Source organism: Ochotona princeps, chromosome 22 (assembly GCF_030435755.1).
Source record: "Ochotona princeps isolate mOchPri1 chromosome 22, mOchPri1.hap1, whole genome shotgun sequence".
NCBI lineage: Eukaryota > Metazoa > Chordata > Mammalia > Lagomorpha > Ochotonidae > Ochotona > Ochotona princeps.
Window position 1 is genome coordinate 21,734,535 of NC_080853.1, and position 14,546 is coordinate 21,749,080.

General features: G+C 53.6%; 1 protein-coding gene across 1 annotated transcript; it reads right to left on the minus strand.

The window, feature by feature from the left end:
- Positions 1–3,795: 3,795 nt before the first annotated feature.
- DDRGK1 (DDRGK domain containing 1) lies at positions 3,796–14,219 on the minus strand. Its single transcript, XM_036497153.2, has 9 exons — positions 14,059–14,219; positions 12,965–13,171; positions 11,969–12,085; positions 11,658–11,755; positions 7,606–7,728; positions 7,283–7,321; positions 4,875–4,931; positions 4,361–4,409; positions 3,796–4,086 (listed from the first exon to the last, which is right to left on the minus strand). Exons 1-9 carry the CDS (start codon positions 14,147–14,149, stop codon positions 3,920–3,922), a joined length of 948 nt encoding a protein of 315 aa, XP_036353046.2. The 5' UTR covers positions 14,150–14,219; the 3' UTR covers positions 3,796–3,919.
- Between the last annotated feature and the right edge of the window lie 327 nt (positions 14,220–14,546).

The window sequence follows — 14,546 nt, forward strand, 5'->3', positions numbered from 1 at the left end:
AAAAAAAAAAAAAAAAAAGACCCTAGGCATGAGTATAATTGTTGCCATAACTTTTTACCATGAGCATGTATTGCTTTTGCTAGAAAAGAAAATTGAGAAGGAAAAGAAGTTTGGAAGAATAAACAGCTAAGTTCTGACATTTTAAAAACAGTATTAAAATGTGAAGTGTTTGTTCAAAAATCAATCCTGGGGCCCAGCACGCAGTGGCCTAGTGGCTAAAGTCCTCGCCTTCAACGCACCAGGATCCCATATGGGCGCCGGTTCTAATCCCGGCAGCTCCACTTCCCATCCAGCTCCCTGCTTGTGACCTGGAAGAAGTTCCAGGCTCCTGGCTTCGGATCGGCGCACACCAGCACCGGCCGTTGTGGTCACTTGGTGAGTGAATCATCGGACAGAAGATCTTCCTATCTGTCTCTCCTCCTCTCTATATATCCGACTTTGTAATGGAAATAAATAAATCTTTAAAAAAAATAAAAAAAAAATCTACCCTGGAGTTTGCATTCCAGTAGGAAAAGACAGTAAGAATATAACACACACACACACACACACACACACACACACACACACACACACACACACAGAATATAACGCACAGGGAAGGGGAAAGTGGCAGACAGTGAGGTCAAAGGCCAGAAGTGCATGCAGTTCCAACTCGGGGTGAGGCGGAGTCCCTGAGAGCAGGGACCTGTGAGCTAAGGGTGGGGGCAGATTCTAGTTTTTCAGCTGTCTTTCACTGCACCAACTAAAGCTTCAGAATAGGAAAAGAAAAAAACTTAAACATAATTTTAATGAGGTCAATAACTACAAAAGAAATTAAGTTAGAGCTGCCCTTTTAAATGGCACTAGCCTTGAACAGTTTTATACCTGAGCTCACCCAGTCTCTAAAGAGATTAATTCTAAACCACAGGAGATGAAAATCTTCCTCATTCATCTTTTTTTTTTTTTTTTAAGATTTTATTTATTTTTATCACAAAGTCAGATATACAGAGAGGAAGATCACTCTCCAAGTGACCGCAACGGCCGCTGCTGCATGGATCTGAAGCCAGCAGCCAGGAACTTCCTCCAGGTTTCCCAGATGGGTGCAGGGTCCCAACGCTTTGGGCCGTCCTCAACTGCTTTCCCAGGCCACAAGTAGGGAGCTGGATGGGAAGTGGAGTTGCTGGGATTAGAACCGGCGCCCATATGGGATCCCGGTACGTTCAAGGCGAGGATCTTAGCTGATAGGTCACCGCGCTGGGCCCCTCATTCATCTTATAAAGGTAGATGATCTTAATGCCAGACCTGACAAGGCATGTAAATCTATGTGACTGACTTCATCACTGTCCTCCCCAATAGTTCACAGGATCCACGTGGATAGAATCCTTTCTTCCTTTTTCAGAATTCCAAGTTTTACTGTCTAAAACCTGTGAATATGATAGGGAAAAGGAAAACTAAAGTGGTAGATAGAATTAAGGTTTCTGATTAGCCGGTTTTACAAGAGAATCAGCTTGGATGTCCAGGTGGGTCTGGTGCAATGACCGAGCTCCCTGTAGGCAGCAGAAGAAGAGAGTGAGGAGCTCTGGCTAGAGGCTGAACACAAGCAACACAGTCGACTTCACAGCTGGAGGAAAGATCCACAGCCAAGAAATGTGGGTGGCCTTTGCAGGCTCCAAAACAATATCCAGGATGGGCGTCTGGCACAGCGGTTGCCTTGATGCTCAGGACACCTGCATCCCACATGAGAGTGTCTGGGGCTCAGTCCTAGCTAGATGCTTCCAATAACGGGAGGAGCACTTGGGTCCCCATCACCCCCACGACAGACTTGGATAGAATCTCTGGGTTCTCGGCTCTAATCCGGCCCAGCACCAACTGTTGTGGGCATTTGGGGAATGAGCCAGGAGATCGATGATCTCTCTTTCACATAAAATAAAAATAAGTAAAATTTTGAACTCTCCAGAAAATGCACCCTTATCTTGATTCTAGCCCGGTATATGTGCGACTACTAAGCCATAGAATTTAAGTGATTTATGTTGTTTTACACACTAACTTTGTGGTACTGTTATAGCAGCACTTAGGTTATTTTTTATTTGAAAGGCAGATTTAAGAGAAGAGAGAAATATCTCCCATCTGCTGGTTTACTCTCAAAATGGCCACACCAGCCAGTGCTGGGCTAGTCTGAAGCCAGAAGCCTGGAGCTTCTTCCAGCTCTCCCACATGGGGTGCAAGGACCCAAGAACTGGGGTCATGTCATGCTGCTTTCCCAAGCACATTAGAAAGGAGCTGGTTGGGAAGGGGAACAGCCAGGATTCAAACTGACACTTAAATGGGATGCCAGCACCACAGTTTGAGGCTTAACCTGCACACCACAGCGCTGGTCCCTTGTATTAGTTTCAAGATGCCGCTGTGGGGCTGATGCCATGGCGTAGCAGGTTAAAACCTCATCCACATTTTACTTTAATGATTTATGCTTTTCTTATATTCTGCAGGGTAGTCTGTAAAATTTACTTTTGCTTTTATGTAATTGGGGCCTAAACTTTTGCTGCCTGCATTTATGTCTTTCACTTGCTACTTCTCCCACTCCTGGACCTGGGGCACCACACTGTGACTGGGACACGAGGGTGGCCTCAGGCATCTGGCTCCCTGTAAGCACTAGCAAAGAGGGAGGGTGGAGGGGGTGGGGCAGAAGTGCTGCCTGTGGCTTTTTAATTCCTTGCAACTCCATTGCCTGTCTCTCCACCCCAGCCCTGCCTGTTTCCAGTTCTTAATCTTGGCCACGTGTTGGAATCTGCTGCTAATGCTCTCAGAGGTTCTGATTCAACTGGTCCCAGGTACCGCCAGGCCTGAGACAACAGGAAACTCCCCTGGTGATGCTAATGAACTAGGCTGGGGGCCCCAGATAGCCTCACAAGCACTGCATGAGGGCCTTCCCATGCCTACTCCAAGAGCCAGTGGCTGACGGTAGTGCCACAGCCTACCTGAAATGTAGTTCTACACTCAATGCTTATGGCACCAAATGAGCCAAATCACCTGTTAAGTCCTCAAGAAGGCTCTGTCCTGGAATCTGACAGGGCAAGACCCTGTCCTGCCTTGGCATCACCATCCACTTAGATGGCTCACCCTAGGCTTGACAGAAAACTGTTTTCCCCACCAGGCATTGGGGGAAGCAGGCAGTTTGTGTTTAGGGGCCACCTGGTATCATAACTACCCATTTAAACATGAGCACAGCAGTATGCTCATGCCACAAACAGCTCACAGGAGACGCACATCTCCCATGGCACACCCACCCTTCAGCAGATGGTTCTCAAATCCACCAGGGTGTGGGATCACCCACACTGTTTAAACCAGTTTTGGTGCAGGATGTAGGACTGGATTCACAGGACTGACCACATGAGCAGTGTCCTTCCGCTGCACAACTGTCTTATTCAAACTGCCCTCCCCCCTTTCACCTTTCCACCCAAAGGCTGATCTTCCCCAGGACTGCATCCTTGGCCCTTCTCACTACTGTTCTTGTAGGGGCTCTCAGCCTGAATTAAAAACGGTGAGACTTTCTTTGCAATTCTGAGACATGGCTGAAGAGACATGGCCTAAAAGGCTTCCCCACTTTCACTCCAAGGGCAGTTGGAGGGAGAGAAGGACCTCATCTAGATCTTGGGGGCTGGGCTATGAGGCACAAAAGCACATAGTAAGCATGAAACAGGGGTTTTCTGAATGAACTTCCACCACCTGCCCAGGATACCTGCCTTCTGAGGCCTGTGTCACCTGTTCATCCAGGCCCCAAGGCCAGACTCTCCTGCCACAGCAAGCACACCAAGCTCATTAGAGCTCACAGGTCTTTAATCTGCAACTGCCTGGCCACGCACCATCCCTGCCACAGGATGGCAGGGAATGCTGAAGGGTAGTTGAAGATGTGTGGCCACTCCAGCTCCAAAGTCCAAGGGGATCAGGCAGGGGCTTGGGCAGGGGATTCCCGGCCCCACGCAATGAGGGAGTTGCTGGCTTGGGCAAGCTCGGCGATGGACACCCGGCCTCGCTGTCGGATGAAGTTGGCCACAGCAGCCAGTTCCTCTGGGGTTATGTAGATGAACTTGCCTCGGTCATCAATCACACCTGTGGGGATAGACAGGTTGTGGGGCTGGGCCCTGCCTGGGCTGGCCCACTCCTCATGACTGCCTCAGATCCTCCCAGGCCTCCTCTGTGCCTGGCAGAAGTCAATGCTGACAATCTCAGCTCAGGCCTGTTTTCTGTCCTACTGACCACACACCTTCCCAGACTTCAGGATGCCCTCCCTGCACAGCCCAACCAGATCTGGATGGCTATCCCACAGTCCCCTGTGGCTAGATGTGCCCCATGCCAGGGCTGGCAGTGATCCTCATCCTCTCACCTGTCAGAGTCCCCTCAGCCAGCAGGTCCTGGATGCGGTTTATGGTATCCTAGGAAGAGAACAATTCTCAGAGCTGAGACAAGTACTGTTGGCCCCTGGCACCTGCAACCTTCCTTTTCCCACAGTCGGATCACCTTGCCCTCCCACGTGCCCTCAATGACACTTGGTGCTTCTCAGCTGGGGCACAAGCTCTGGTCCTGGGCTCAGCCACACTCCCAGCTGAATGGAGCAGTGGTGATGTGTGCTCACCAGGTTGGTGCAGCCTGCCTGCGTGAGAGTTGTCAAGGTAACTGGATTTCGGCTGGGGCTGATGGAATGAGAGAGTTTAGATTTTAATTTATTAATTAATTTATTTTTTCTTTTTCTCTCCTGTCTTTTCTTCTAATAAAAATGTATGACTGCTGTGGAAGCAAGAGCTTCCTCTACCCTATACTCTCAGCTGGGGGCAAGGGACAGTAAGGCTCTATTTTGAAGGCAGGCTTCCTCTGCCAGCAGGCCACCTTCCAGGGCTTACCTGAGTCCGCAGGCCCACATGGGAGGCCAAATCTTCCAGAAGCACGACCTTGGACTGCTGCAAGAAAAGCAGAAGGGAGAGCTGAGCATGGCCACCTTCTGAGATGTGCGTGCTGATCTGTTCTGGTCTGGGTGGCTGGATCAGCCAGCGCATGTTCCTATGAGAGATCTTTGCTTCTCACACACAGTGACACACACACACGAACACACTTTCATTCCCTATGTGGGAGGAAGCCTCTTTCCCAAACCACCCCCTCCTTCGCATGCCCCATCCTGGCCTGGGGATTACTTGAGACAGACACAACAGAGAGCAACCAGGGCCTGCAGCTCCTTGTCCCCTGCACCCAGCTGGAAGAAAGACCAGGAGAGGAACAAAGGAAATGATAGTCACCAAAAACAATTTTTAAACACTGTCACCAGGACAAGGTACTGAGAGGGTGGAACATGATGGTAAACACACACAGCTCCTACCCTTGAACTCACAGGCTACCTGTTGAGACAGATGAACTCATGGATGGGAAGAGTGGACAAGGCCCCCAAGCCCAGGGCAGCTCTCAGCAGAGAAAGTGGAGCTCATTCTGCCACACCTTGGCTTCCTGCCCCTCGGCCTGGACCCCCATGGCCCTGACATGCCCACACTTCTTTCCACACACACTCTTAACACCATCAGCAGCACAAAGCCTGAACGCCTGCCACACACAGCCACGTGCCACACTGCACGTGCTGCCCCTACACTCCCATTGGAAACTTCAGTTGTGGGGTACATGGCTGGGAATACAAATGCAAGCGCCCCCACCTCCCCCACAGATAGCATGTGACTCAAAAAGAGGTGGTCCTTCACACTTTCATGATCTTCCACAGTGAGGGAACTGGGGGAGGAGTGACATGGTGACACCTTCCCGGCTGCAGATGGCATGTGACTTGCTTGAAATGCCAAACTGAATACGCAAGCAGGCAGGCAGGAGAGAGACGGCTGGACAAGCACAAGGTGACCCGGCCAGCTGGCCTCTCTCTATAACCCAGGGAGCAGGCATGCGACTCTCCGGAACAGCTCGGAGCAGGGTCATGAAGCCACCACAGGCACTTCCCGAGGACCTGGGCCGAGGCACTGCTAGGGTCCAAGGTGCATTGGAAAAACAAGTCTAACCATCCCACCCTTGATCAGAAAGGAGAGGTGAATGAGGAGACCCAGCTGCCCCAGGCTACACAGAAACCATGATGACAGGACATGCTTTCTAGCTCTCGGATCTTAGGGCAAAGGAGCCCCTCTCCTGGAAGCAGGGAGCAACATGGGGGGCTAAATTTAGAAGCTTCCTTGTCTTCACATGACAGCACAGCCACAGAACCCTTCAAGCTCCCAGAGTTCCAGGACTCCCTATGAATGGTACTTGCAAAGGCAAGGGCAGAACTGTCCAGGAGCCTTCCTTCTGAAGGGGAGAGGGGCACCCTGAAGCTGACCCTTTCCTCTAAAGCCACTTTAGAAGGCTTCCTGGAGGCAACCTGTTGGCTGCCCTCTAGGCAGATGGGGAAAGCGTGTTCCCAACAGCAGCAGCGCACTGCAAGCCCTTCTGGATGCCCTGGTGCAGAAACACCTCCATTAGAAGAGGTATGTCCAGCCTGTTGGGGCAGCTGGCCTTCTGGTCCTCTGAGCAGCATTAGGCCCAAAGCTGCAGGAGGCCTCCCAAGGCTGCTTTCAGCAGAGGTGGGGGGAGAATTACACAAGCTCTGGCTCCCCGGCAGCCCAAGTGCCACCCCCCACAAGCCATCGCCCCCGCTCCCTCTGCCCCGCTTCCCTGAGCCGCCTCTGCACCTCTGAGCTGCGCTGGCAAACCTGTCCCCTCACCACATCCTTTGTGGGAGGGGTTGCTGCTGAGCAGCAGAACTGAGTGCGGTGGCACGGGTCACTCTTACGCAACCCCGCGTGGCACTGTGCTGCTGTCGTGGTGGCTGCAGCAGGACGGGGCCCGCTGCTGCCTTGCTCACCCTACATTCCCAGGGAAACACTCTCCTACTATCTCTGAAGCTCCTGGCAGAGCATGTGGCAGGAACGCTTATTTCAGCTCAGCAGAGCCTCCCTGTGACGGACTGACAGGAAACACACGTGGAAAAGCTTGGAAACATGGTGACTCACTGCGCGTGGGGTCTGAGGAGCAGTGAAGCTGTCAAGCCCAGGGTGTGCAACAGCCTTCAAAGGCTGTGCCTGGGCCCTGCCCACACGCCTGTGCCCTGCCGCACCCTCGGGTACCAGAGAAGGGTCTCCCATGGCCGGGGCCAATATCCCAGCCTCTGGAACCCCTGCACGAACCTCCTGGAGTCAGGCTCATGTCTGCCCCCACCCCCAGCCTAGAAGGCACACCACGGGTACACGTGAGGCGGGGTTGATGCCCATGCTGGCCTGGGGCCTCTTACCTTGATGTAGTTGATGAACTCTGTCAGGAAGCTGTGGGACTAGAGGAGCAGAGAAGTCAGGGTGAGCAGCTCTCTGGAAGGGGCCACCAGGATCTGTGCTGGCCCACCTCCTGGGGCTGCCTACCCACCTGTTGAGCCACATGTTCGCCTGCCCACACAAACGGCAGGGCTCCCAGGGTAAGGGTTTCAGAGGCAGCTCTCCCATGCACAAAGCCTATGGCCACTGCCAGCCTGGGGTCTGGGATGGGGAGGTGGCCCTGATTCCCACAGGTGGAACCCTTCTGGGTGAGAGGAAGGCTCCCCAGCAGCAGCGGGCGTCATACCTGCTCCTCAGTCATGGTCTCGCCCACACCCTCCTCCTCCACCACGAAGGCCTCCTTCAGTTTCAGGTACTCCTCGTGCTCCCGCTGGGCCTGCTCCTCCCGGGCCTTCCTCTCCTCCTCCTCCTGCAGACACAGAGGAGCAAGAATCAGGAATTTGGGAACCGTACCCACCTCATCCCTGCTCTGGTACCTGCTTCCCTGAAGGGTGCAGGGCCTGGAGCCAAGCTCTCAGGGACATGGCTTGCTACTGTCTGGGATGCCCCAGGCTCTGAGCTGAACAGAACCATCCACTGGTACACTCTATAGATGGCTACAAAGACAGAGCAGGGACAGGCCAAAGCCAGCAGCTTTCCAGGTCTCCCATGTGGATGACGGGGGCCCAAACACTCGGGCCTTCTCCTACTTTTCACAAGCCTTTAGCAGGGAGTTGGATTGGAAGTGGAGCAGCAAGGGCCCAGCACGCAGTGGCCTAACGGCTAAAGTCCTCGCCTTCAACGCACCAGGATCCCATATGGGCGCCGGTTCTAATCCCAGCAGCTCCACTTCTCATCCAGCTCCCTGCTTGTGGCCTGGGAATACAGTCAAGGACGACCCAAAGCTTTGGGACCCTGTACCTGTGTGGGAGACCTGGAAGAAGCTCCTGGCTCCTGGCTTCGGATCGGCGCAGCACCGGCCGTTGTGGTCACTTGGGGAGTGAATCATCGGACGGAAGATCTTCCTATCTGTCTCACTGGGCCCGGCGGCGTGGCCTAGTGGCTAAAGGCCTCGCCTTGAATACCCCGGGATCCCATATGGACGCCGGTTCTAATCCTGGCAGCTCCACTTCCCATACAGCTCCCTGCTTGTGGCCTGGGAAAGCAGTCGAGGACGGTCCAATACATTGGGACCCTGCACTCGCGTGGGAGACCCGGAAGAGGTTCCTGGTTCCCGGCTTCGGATCGGCGCGCACCGGCCATTGCGGCTCACTTGGGGAGTGAATCATCGGACAGAAGATCTTCCCCTCTGTCTCTCCTCCTCTCTGTATATCTGACTTTGTAATGAAAATGAAATAAATCTTTAAAAAAAAAAAGTAAGTGGAGCAGCTATAGCAGCTACAACATGAAACGATGCCCATATAGGTTGCTGGCGGGTGGTAATTTTACCTGCTATTTCACAAGGGCGGCAGCTTTACCTGCAAGTTGGCCCCTTCGAATCGATTCTCCGGGCTCCCCTCCTGCTCCCTGGGGCGTCTTTCCCGCTGCCGCCATCACAGTTCTGCCCCTTCTTGCTTCTCCGCACTCTGGCTAGACCACCTGGCTGGGGTTCCTGGCATTCATAAGCACTGCCTTACCAGTGGCTGTCACAGTTGTATCTCTGCCACATTCCTCTGCCTTTGTGACATGGCTGCTGGGTCATCTCACTGGCACCAGGCAGACCATGCGATTTCCTCATCTCTGGTCTTCCTACTGAGCCCTGGCTTGGGCAATCACTCAACCTGCTGCCTGCTGGTCAGAAACGAGGTCCTATCTCCCAATTCTTTTCTCTAACTTTTAGAAAATGCCTCAGCCTATCCTTGGTACTCCCTCGCCACGTTCAGGTGGTGCAACAGCCTCCTCCTAAACACAATCCATTTTCCAGAGCACTGAGGGAAAAAAAAAACATTTTTTTCAGATTTGCGTATGTGAAAGGCAGAGTTAGATAGAGATCTTCTATTCATTGGTTCACTCCCCAAATGACTCTAAAACCTGGAGAAAGACCAGGAACTTCTAGGTCTCCCACGTGAGTGCAGGGGCCCAGAAACTTGAGCCACTCATAACTGCTTTCTCAGGCACGTTAGCAGGGAGCTGGTTCAGGAGAGCAGTCAGAACATGACCTGACCATAGGGGCTGCTGCATTTCAGGTGGCAGCTTAACCCACCAAGTCACAATACTGACTCCAAGAAAAAAATGTGTTTGAACATCAAGGTAGGTGCTGGTGTTACGGTGCAGTCCATTAAACTGCCATTTGTGATGCCAGCACCCCATATTGGAGTACAGGTTCAAGTACCAGCTGCTTTGCTTCTGATCCAACTTGGGAAGATGGCCCATTTGGGAGACCCACATAGAGTTCCTATCTCCTGGCTTCAGACTGGCTCAGCCCGTGCCATAACCATCATGTGATAACATATCTTTCTCTTGCTTCTCTTTCTGCCTGTTACTCTGCTTTTCCAATAAATAAAGTAATGAAAAAAAAAAAAAAACAGACAACAGTTCTTTTAAAAACCACACACACAGGTAAAGCTGTGGCAGGAAATACTCAGGATGAGCTAGAAACACCTTATGGGACCAGAAAGCAAGAAAACAAACAAAACATACAACAATGAAGCAATGCAAAACACACAGCAGCCAGCTGGAAGGGCCGAAGCCAGAGCAGCCAGAGCAAGACCAGAGTAAGCCGCCACCGGGTTCCAACACAAAGCTCAGAGTAAACACCTCTGAGCCCTCAGGGATAAGAGGAGATGACTGGATGAACCAGGGAAGAGCCAATCCCTGCACGAGAGACTCAGACAGCAACATGGCAGATGTTCTCTCTCCCAAGGGCGTGCAGCTCAATCCCGTACTCCTCACATGTGGGATGGGCACAGGAAGACGGAAAAACACAGTGGCATCACAGGGGAGACATCCGGGACACACAGCCTCGGTCTAGTAACCCAGGCCAGCCTCGCCCTTGATAAAGCATCCACTGGAGACCCTCGGATGTGGTCTGAAATAAGGAACTTTACCTGCTTTCTTCACTCCAACCTGTAACCTGCCTACCCATGAGAAATATGGCAACTGGAGGAACATTCTACAAACTACCTGGCCAATACACCTCAAAACTCTGGAGTTCTGGGCCTGGCGTGGTAGCCTAGCGGCTAAAATCATCCCCTTGCATTTGCGAGGATCCCACACGGGTACAGGTTCTTATCCCAGCTGCCCCACTTCCCATCCGGCTCCCTGCTTGTGGCCTGGGAAACCAGTTGAGGTTGGTCCAAAGCCTAGGGACCCTGCACCCACATGGGAGACCCGGAAGAAGCTCCTGGGTCCTGGCTTCGGATTAGCTCGGTTACGGCCAACACGGTCACTTGAAGAGTAGATCAGTGAATGGAAGATCTTTCTGTCTCTCCTTCCGTCTGTAAAATCTGATTTTGCAATTAAAATACATAAATTTCAAAACAAATAAACAACACCTCTGGAGTTCCTGGCTCTTGGCCCGGCCCAAATCTAGCTATTGTAGCCATTTGGGGAGTGAACCAGTGAATGGAAGATTTCTTTTCATTTTTCTTTGTCTCTGCTGTTTTTCTTTTCAAATAGATGAAAATAAAAACATTAAAACAAAGTAAAATAAGACATTATAAAAAGAAAACAGAAACGAAAACAAGGGAAACTGGGTATGAGAAAAACAACTAGGCTGTTTAAGGGTATTGGGAAGGAATCCAACAAACACTCCTTGCAGGGCCTTCCCTGCTGTGCTCCGGCCCACTCACTAGGGCACACAGTCAGGTTTCCTGACAGCCGATGGCCTGCCCCGCCCCAGCAGCTCAGGCTCGCACACCTTACATTTGGGTCATTTCTGTTCTTGGGAAGCTAGTTCTCAGAACAGAAGAACCTGGCGAACAATAATTCATTAACTGCAATGACTCCCACTCTTGGATCCCTAAATGCCAGGCCCTAAATGGATCCACCACCTCTCCACGACCTTGAATAGCTCCAAGGTCTACCTCCCCAGCCCCTCCCCCCGCCAGGTTCCTCCACTGCCCCAGGCACACTGCATAGACCTCGCAGGAGCAGCTGGCATGGGTTGCATCAGAATACAGCAACCCCCTGATCCACCATGTAATCATTCTAAAAAATAAAATTTATAATTTAAAAAAAAGGGAAATTTAAAAGGATTAATAAATTGCTGTTTCTTCAACCAGGAAAAAAAAAAAAAGTCCAGCAACCAAGTAAACCTGGGCCTGGCCTGGCACCTGCTCCGCAGCCCATTTTTCAGCCTGCAGGGTTTCATGGTGTTGCACAGGAAGCAAGTGGTCAGGGGTCAGAGGTCAGCCTTACCTTCTGCTCCTCCTCCAGGCGAAGTCGCTCTTCCTCCTTCTTCCATTCAGCCTCTCTCTGGGACTCCAGACGTTTCCGTTCCTCACGCTCGGCCTCCTCTGCCTGGAGAGAAGTACTCATGGGGTGTATCCTCCAGCCCAGCTAGAGGCTGGCCCTTCCAGACAGGCTGCAGAGCAAGTCTACAGAACAGTCAGTCAAGAAGCAGCCAACACTAGCCCAGCAGGTGAGGGGGCCCTCTAGGCGAGAGACTGTTGCAGGCAACAAGAAGGGGAGATGCCCTGCCCTGTTCCAGAGCACCCTAGCCCTCCCACTTGCCTCACGCTGGGCTTTTCGCGCCTGCTTCTCCTCCAGTTTCCGGAGTTTCTTGGCTCCAATTTTCCCAGACACATGTGTTTCCACTGGCTTCTCCACACCTTCTTCCTCCTGGGCTGTGGACAGTCAGCGGAGGACAGTTCAGGTGCTAGCCAGGTTGGACTGCGACAACGGACCCACCCCTCTCTCATCCCTCTCCTCACAAGGGGACGGCACCTGTTCCACAGGCACCCTACTGAATGTATGCATGCGCACATGCGTGTGAGGGGACCTGGGGGGGGAAGGAGGAGAGGAATTCCAGGACAACATAACAGACCTTAGGTCCCGAATCGCTGTAAAGCAGGAGGTGCCAGACACCAACAGCCCTGGGTACTCAGGCTTGCAACAGTCCCTGGTTTTCTCTCAGGATCAAACTTCCAGGCAACTCATGGGGAAACATATGCCAGCCTCACATGTAACATTCTCCCTACTACAGTCAAAAGTTGCTGAGGACAATGGGAGCAGTCACTGGCCAGTGGCTTTGTCCCACAACAGCCAATGCGAGTGACAGCCCTGATCTCAGGGCTAACCCTGGGACCAGGCCTGCTGAGGCTGCCCAGCAAGGGTGTCAGACCTCAAGTCTGGAATGGGAGGGATGGCACAAGGTTGGGTTTCTTTTTGAACCAAGAGAGCTAATTCCCAAGGGCCCTGCTGGTCTGCCAGCACCAGGGATATGGAGGCCTCTGTGTAAATCCTTCAGGGGTCACAGGGACCCCACTCCAATGAGGGTGTAGGGCTATAAGGAGTGGGCTGGGTCGGTGTGAAGACATTTTCACATCTTGGATCAGTGGGACCTTGCTCAGGGTCTGGAACTGCTGGCTTCCACAATGACAGGCCAGCTCCCAAGTCATCTCCCCTACTGCATCTTGTGGTTTCCAAACACCCCTCCCACACTAAGCCTGTGTGTCCCACACCTCTACTTAGCTCCCTTACCCACAAGGCCGGATCCTCCTTACCTGGAATGCCTGCTTCCTCGTCGTTCTCATCCACTTCCGCCCAGGCAGCCCGCTGGGCCTGCCGCTGGGCCTGCAGGCGGCTACCGAGGTCCCTGCGACGTCGGGGCCGACCTCCAGCTCGCTGCTCCTCCGGCTCCAGAGACCGGGGCTGGGCCACCCGGCCTGCTGCTGTGGGCTCCTCCTCATTGGGCAGCGACTCTGGACCGGCTTAGGGTACAGAACCACAGTCAACCTCCTTCCGCAGCCACAGCACCTGCAGCCGTCTGACCACCAAGGCCTTTGCAGCCCAGGCCTACACCTCACTCCCACAGGGATAGATACTCCACTCTTCCCTCAAGGCTCCCACCCTCATGTCCCTAGATTTCCTCCAATGCCCACGGCACGACTTTTATTTCCTGCCTCCCTTGCCGTGATTTTTATGGGGCACCCCACCTGCATCAAACACTTCCCTAGTGGGGACTGCGTTTCGAGCTACCTGCCTCACCCATTTTCCTCCCCTGTCCCGGGGACACACAGGTGCTCTCAGGTGGCCTGGGAGCCCAGAGTGTCTCACAACCCTACCCAAACGCTGATGTTAAAGGAAGGGACTGGAGGGTGGGCGACCGGTGCGGCTGAGTCAGTGACGCGGTCTCCTGGTCAGGTGTAATGGGAGGAGGGAAGGGAGGGCCGAGGACAAGGCGGCACCCTGGCTTTCCCCAGGGCGGGGAGGCACGAAACACTCAGCCATCTGTTTCCTGAGGAGAGGGGGCCAGCCTTGGAGGCCTGCTAATGCCCTGGGCCTTCCAGCGGGCAGAACCCCGGAGAGAGGGAGGGTGTGTGCCAGGGTCTGGCCCCTCTGGGACTACAGGCATGGACTGCTTCAAGGAGACAGGTGGCCATGGGTGAGCGGGCAGACACAGCGTGCCCACGCGGGGCTCCGTCCGGGGCGCCCCACGCCCCACAAACGCGCATGCTCGCGCCCGAGGCTCGTCAGCGCCGGCAGCACGGCCGGCGCGTGCGCAGCAGCGGCGACACCGCGGCCTAGGCCAGCGCGGCCCTGAGGAGACCGGCCGAGAGCCGGGCTCCGCCGGCCCTGACGCCGCGGCACCTCCTACCTGCTGCCGCCCGGCGCCGGCTGCGAGTGAGGAAGAAGATAAGGCCGACCAGGAGCGCCGCCGCCACCAGGTACACCACGAGCGCCACCATGCTGGCGGGCTCCGGGCCGCGACGAGCCGGCCCGCCCCGAGGCCCCGAGTCGCCCCAGCTCCGCCCACCGCCCCGCCCACCGGCCCCGCCCCGCCCACGGCAGTCACGCCCCGCCCCCTCAGCAGTTCTCAGCTGTGCCTAGCAGGTGTCAAACACACGAGGTGGGAAATCCTGGCAGACGGTTACGTGCAATAAGCAACACTTATGCGGGCTTTTAAAAAATCACTAAATACCACGCAGTGCTTATGGAAATAAACGTGACAGAAGTACAAAAAGACGCTTGAGAGTAATGCCAACTTCAAGACACTACTTTAACTAGGGAGGACCTGACATCTGATTAAAAAAAAAAAAGATTTATTTTCATTGGAAAGTAACGTTTACAGAGAGAGAGAGACAA